The sequence below is a fragment of the Medicago sativa genome, chromosome 6 (assembly GCF_051527215.1).
Source record: "Medicago sativa cultivar Bolivia chromosome 6, Bolivia_mono, whole genome shotgun sequence".
Lineage (NCBI taxonomy): Eukaryota > Viridiplantae > Streptophyta > Magnoliopsida > Fabales > Fabaceae > Medicago > Medicago sativa.
The window spans coordinates 76,995,735-77,002,247 of NC_140754.1; the positions used below are offsets into that span (position 1 = coordinate 76,995,735).

The 6,513-nt window shown below is 30.5% G+C and overlaps 1 protein-coding gene across 1 annotated transcript; it reads right to left on the reverse strand.

Annotated features, from left to right (window-relative positions):
- Positions 1-1,751: 1,751 nt before the first annotated feature.
- On the reverse strand, positions 1,752-5,801 carry LOC146916959 (putative terpene synthase 2). The gene is made up of 7 exons (XM_085718822.1): positions 5,547-5,801; positions 5,039-5,276; positions 4,057-4,429; positions 3,735-3,953; positions 3,325-3,463; positions 2,331-2,579; positions 1,752-2,218 (listed from the first exon to the last, which is right to left on the reverse strand). Exons 1-7 carry the CDS (start codon positions 5,661-5,663, stop codon positions 1,925-1,927), a joined length of 1,629 nt encoding a protein of 542 aa, XP_085574948.1. The 5' UTR covers positions 5,664-5,801; the 3' UTR covers positions 1,752-1,924.
- Between the last annotated feature and the right edge of the window lie 712 nt (positions 5,802-6,513).

Here is a 6,513-nt window from a genome sequence, read left to right on the forward strand (position 1 = left end):
AAGACGGTTAGGGCGTTCTAACCTAGTCGGTTGTCAAGCTGCAACTGCTGATCCGACGATGACCCTTATGTGCGGGGTCTATACTATCTCGGTTGATCTAGGTCTATCCCTCTGATGGCTAACTGCACCTGCTGATCGCACGGTGATCCGTACGTGTGCGGTTTTATTAATTCAAAGATAATTGAAACATAAACTTAAATTGGCATTCCATTTTTTCCCAAGGCAAGGAAGGTAAAGGTTCCATTAGTTCAGCCCATCTATGAATCTTAGGACACTCATTGCACACCCTATCTACGCTCTTAGTATTTCTACAAACGGGCAACACTAATCTACGTCTACCTTACTAAGGCTTTCAAGAGAATGGTTCGATAAAGGTTTATTCCCCGGAGACGCTTGTTTCCCTAATTACTAACCAGTTACATCCTAGGTTCAGCAGAGTTACTACTCAGTCTTAGTAATGTCACCTCTTAAGTACTTAGTACTAGGGTCAACAACCTAAGTACATAATCTAGGGTTACGCTCCTTTTAAATAAATCACTAAATTAGGAACTTAATTGCGAGCAAAAAAATAATAAAATAAACGAAATTACATTAAATAAATATCCAACAAAAATAAACAGAGGTTCATCTTAGAACTCTAACCTAAAAAGATTTAGTTACACCTGGTAACTAAGAACAAATTACTAAAGATGTAAACATACCCTAGAAAATCAAGGAGAAGATAGAAACTCTCCTGAAGCTCCAAAGTTGCCTTCCTCTTGAACTGCCACAGTTTTGAACTAGAAATTCTGTATGAGGAAGGCTGGTATTTATAGTCAAGATTTCTATCTGGGTTTGGGCTAAAAACACAGGCTAAACCCACAAAAACGAATGAAATTACGCATGCGCTTCTCACATTTGAGATGCTCGGGGCACAGATAGCATGCCCTAGGCGCATCTAGTGATTAATTGAATAATTGATAGGTTAATTGCTAGTGTTGATCTAATTAGTTTTTCATTAAAAATTAACTAATTCATTGAGTTAGGTTTCACATTATTTGCTTAGATCAATTGATTGCAAAGTCTATTCAATTCTTCAATTACACTTGCATTGTGTTTTTGATTTAATAGCATAGTAATTTTGTTCATATAGGTTTGGTTGTATTAACATTTGATTGTATAATAAGATTTGTATCGTGAATCTCTCAATTCTAAGATTAAATCTTATTGCACATATTTTTGTCTTTTTGATTCATTGATTGTGATTGTTCGAGCACGATTCCAATAGTCAATTTCAATAAAATCAGTTTTTATCAAAACTCCGGAAAATCTTTTAAAAAGCTATTCACCCCCCCTCTAGCTTGGTAACTATCTAGCCATATTGACCAACAAAAAACTACAGTAACAAATAAGAATAAAAATGGCTTTATGAGAGATAATATTATTTTCCGCCAGCAAAAAACATAATGTTTGCTAGGTTCTGGAAGGTGTCCAATTTCTCTTGTAGTTTTGGCTCTGCCTCTTAAAATATTTAAGTGCTATTGGTTTTTGTTAGTTTTCTATAATCTTCTTTGGGATGTTGCTGAGTTTATGTTTATTGTGTTTAGTTTGCTTTCTTGCTTTCTTACTTGTTGTAGGGTTGTGATTTCTAGTCTTGTAATATATTTTTAGTACTTATGTATAATACAATTTTTTATTCATGGAACACCTTGTGCTTTGAATAATTTTGTAAGTTTTTCAAAAATAAAATTGTGTCGTCAAAGTTTCCACAATGAATGTAAAATATAAATATAATTACAAATCAACCTTCATCAAAACTCATATGCATTACAAGATAATTACTTTTATGACACAATCTTTAAATTCAACAAAATAAATTACACATGTGGTGTTTTTTTTATTTAGAGTAAAAAAACAAAGAACATAGAAAGAACAAAATTAATACTCAAATTTCTACGGGATTGACAAGCAAATCATTAATATATGTCTTCATTAGTCCGTCAGAGTGTGTGTAGTTATCTGTATCTTTGTAAAAAACCTCAATAAAACGCGAGAGATTGAGAACACACGTAAGAATAGGTAACGGAACTTCAGTTGGCTTAAGACATTCCTGATTTATATCTTTCCAAGCGTTGTCAATTTTCTTTTGGCATTCTTGATTGGCAGCTTCCCTATTCAAATCATATTCCCTCATATAACATTCCAAGTACGAAGAAACATGTCCTCTTTTCTGCTCAAACTGTTTATCAAATTATATAAATCATATTAGATAAATTAGATATATCAAGAGTCACATTTCTTCATTATGTCAACTTATTATATTAATTTTTAAAACGCTTTTAAAAAAATACCTCGCTTGACACAATTTCATCCCTAAGCCTACAATGTATAGCAGCAGCATTAACAATTTTTGGATTGTTAGTTACCCAGTCAAAGATGTCTTTTGTCGCTATGTTTCCCATTCCAATGTAAGAAGTCGTAGCCAACACTGGGTAACCACTTGATATTGTTGATATGTGCATGTACTCCTCTGTTGTTGGTATATAGTTAGCATTCAGCCATCTGGCCTCACTCATATAAGCTTGGATTATATTTTTGAACTGTCATTAGTATACAATATAAAATAAACGTTAATAGGCTGTGTACCAAAAAAACCTATGTAATTAAATGTTGTTAAATTTTATTAGCTATTTTTTTTTAGTTTTCATCAAGCCACTAATTAAAATGTCAAGATATATCTTTTGTAGAATTAATATTACAAAGGAGCTCTTTTACGACAAAACAAAATTTATCATCATTATTACTACGAACTGAGTTCATATAACCATGGATAATAAGTTTTTTGCATTAATTTTTATTCTTTTGTAGTAGAAATTTTTTTAACATTGCATTCATTCAAATAAACCTAATGATGATACATTTTTCTTTATCAAGTCATCATGATGATACTTTATCATGTTAATGAACCGAGTTAATAAAACCATGGATAATAAGTTTTTTACATTAATTTTTATTATTTGATAGTTGAAAACTTTTTAACATTACATTCAATCAAATAACTTCATGAAGATACATTTTTCTTGGCCAAGTCATTATGGTGATACTTTATCATGTTAATTCCTAAAATGATGTAAAAATGTTTTAAAGTTGAGATTTGATATGATATATGTATTTATATTGATAGTGTGTACAAATAAAATCCTAAACTTCCCTTTGATAACCATACAAAGTTTAAAATGAAATCTTTGTTCAATTGTGGAATAAATTATAAATCACTAAAAGAAACAAATTTTAATTAATGCTTTATTATTACTAATAATACTAACAATAAAGCAAAACTCTTACTTCTTTTAAGAAGGGGTCAAGGGTGTATTCTCTTCCTTCTTTCTTCATTTCTTGCTCTATCTCTTGATAAACATCCAAGAGTGATTTATAAAGCAACTTCGTGTAATCCGGAAGATCCTCCAAGCAATTAATATCCCACCTAAAAATCATTTTGATTGCAATATTAACCATTGCTCTATTGTTAAAAGAATCATATCGTGTAGAAATACTTGCGAAGAAAATGTCTATATTTCTTAACAAAAATTGAATTAGCAACCAAGATTGAAGATGGGTAAATTGAAGTTATTATTAAAAAAATTCCAACTCTAAACTTGATGACTAGATTAAAGATAAATTTCATATTGTTTTATCTCTAAAGTTTGGTCATGAATTCAATTATTCTTAACAATAATATTGTATGATGTGCTAACCTTTCAATTGCCTGAGTAAAAAGTTCTAATTCATCAATAGTTCCATATGCATCATATGTGTCATCAATGTATGATAAAATGGAGATAAATTTTGACATCATTTTCCTTGCTTGAGAATATTGGGGCTCAAAATATACGGTCATAACCCAAAAGCAACATTCTACTACTCTATCTCGTGCATACGGTAGTTTTTGAGCAATATCCAACTCCTTCCACCACCTATATATACAGACAAAAAATAGTATAGGAAATTAGTATCATTATTTTTTGAACTCAATTTAATATACTTTTATATTTTGATGTAGGCTCAAAATGTACTTACTTGCTAATGTTTCCAAATTCCTTTTGATGTAGGCTTTGGAGCATATTAAAATCCAATTTTGCCAATGCAAGTAGAATTTCATTATGGGATGAATCTTGCTCATAGATGGAAATGTAACTTCTTGCCACTAGCCTAGGCAAGTTTTTGCGCAGAGATTGTCTTAAGCTTTGTTTTACTTGTGTTGCAAGAGAAGGACTCAATCGGGTGGCCATGGACTCAAGGTGACCAGAAGTAAAAGCGAACGCCTCTTCCAATATTTCTTCACCATGAACCATCATATGTGAGGCTTCATACAAGTTTAACATGCCCTCAACATCTCTGACCAATGTTTCCCTGAAGTTTCCTTGCTCGTCCTTGAATTGGTTGAACACATCTAGTATTTTTATTAGACAACCACAATAATATTAAACAACAATTAGAGACATATTAATTTATAAATATATATAAATAAGAAGCTAAAGCAAGATTGAAAAATTCATTATGCAATCTAGATAATGTATAGCGTGTTTCTGAAGTACGAAAAAGGGTCTTACTTAATAAGATCCTACATGTATACCATTAATATTAGTTTATAATCATTAAGTGTCTATTTCTATGATATAAAAAAAAATAATTAAAAGAGAATAATTCAAAGAAATGAGGATGTGAACATTACACAGATAAGGAGTTGTCTAATATGTATCCGATCAAACGAAAGACACTCCTATTTTATGTAAAAAAAAATTATTTTTTATCTTTTATTGTTATAAAATTCTCTTTTTACTAAAAGATTTACAGGCTAACAGTGGTATGCCATTTTTTAGACATTCATATTAGACACACCCATGACAAAGTCAAATATTACGTTGTTAATTTAAGTATTGATTTTACAATTAGATTTTTTTTTAATGTTTACCACTCTAATTTGTTTTACTCAATTTGCGATCCAAATTAAAAACATAAAAAATGAATCATTAATGTGAATAAGTTGAGATATATATACCAGGTGAAACGTAAAGTCCATGTTGCCTTAACACCCTAAATAGCACAGCAAGAGAATGAACGTTGTCTTTGAGTGTTATTTCTCCATTTTGAACATAACTCTTGTAAATATGTTCCAAACGACATATTGAGTCAATCAAGTTGACTTTTTCCAAGGGTTTCTCTGTTTTTGAGACAAGCATTTGTCTAACCTTCTTTTTTAGTTTATCAATTTGTGCCGCAGTATTCATATCAGGTTCCTGTATGTATTCAAAACATACATATGATTTTAGAATAAATTGATAAAAGACACTTAATTATTGTTATGGATCAACCTATGAACTGCATTTAGCAAAATGAGTCTACATTATTGTCATTCATGAGTAAATAAATAGTATAAGGTAAATGTAAGTAACTTGAATCTGGGCTAATATTAAGTGGTTTATTGCATACGTGATAATGTTCCTAGTACTCTTCAATCACTATTCATAATATATATAAACTTGATGTTGATTTAAAGAATTACGTACCATAGATTCTGAAGCATAAGGAATGAAAAAATCTCCCCAAACGCTAGGGTGGAAATCTGCAACATTTCTTTGCAAAACCGATTTCTCATTAGGATTGATGTAATCTGCTGAAGACATACTTAATATTTCAAATGAATGGGATGCTTGATCAATGGCTCTTCTTCAACTCTATGGTTTGGTTGGGGAAAGAAGAGGTCTAGACCGATATTTATAGTAGATCAATTAAATGCATTTAATCTATTTAAGATGTGTACTACTGATCTATTTAAAAGATTTAATTTATATCTAGAGAAAAAACATGTGTGTACAAATTCAAAAAATAATAGTTTGTCCAAGAAAAGTTAAACACATGTTATATTTTATATTTTCTGACTCTAACTATTTTATATTACCCTATACGTAAATTGTCTAGCCTTTTTTTTGACTCTAACTATTTTATATTTTAATTTATTGCACATGTTATATGCACAAACAATTACAAAAGTTAATTATTTATTATATGTTTAACCGGAACTGTTGGTGACTGGACATATAATTTAATCGACATCATCAAAAAAAAATAGAAGTCACCACTAAAAAATATATAAGTTAACAAAGGTATGCGTAATTGAAACTGTTGGTGTGCGCACAAAATATTTGAATCTTGAAGGCCAGCGCATAAAAATAAAAAATTGGTGGGTGCACACATAAGTTAAATTTAAGTTTTATTTTAATAGCAAAGGTATATATGAATGAATGTGATTTAAATGAGATAACACATGTCTTTTCTAGTTTAACTAATATTTTGGGTTCGATACAGTTCTGGGCATGCAACAACTTTAAAACTCTTTGAGAGAGTTTGTCGCCGATTTAGGTCCCACAAGGCTCAACGAATTAGTTTCCGCAGTTGCGCGTAGAGGATACCTTGTTTACGCCACAAAAGTAGAATTATTTAATTTTTTAAATGAATAACTTCTTAATTTCGTAT

Excerpts from the sequence above, each read along its gene's own strand:
- LOC146916959 (XM_085718822.1), bottom strand. The coding sequence starts at position 5,663 with ATGTCTTCAGCAGATTACATCAATCCTAATGAGAAATCGGTTTTGCAA. Across the intron at positions 5,277-5,546 it reads CTTATGCTTCAGAATCTATG|GAACCTGATATGAATACTGC; the intron begins GTACGTAATTCT and ends GAATACATACAG. Across the intron at positions 2,219-2,330 it reads ATGAAATTGTGTCAAGCGAG|TTTGAGCAGAAAAGAGGACA; the intron begins GTATTTTTTTAA and ends TTTGATAAACAG.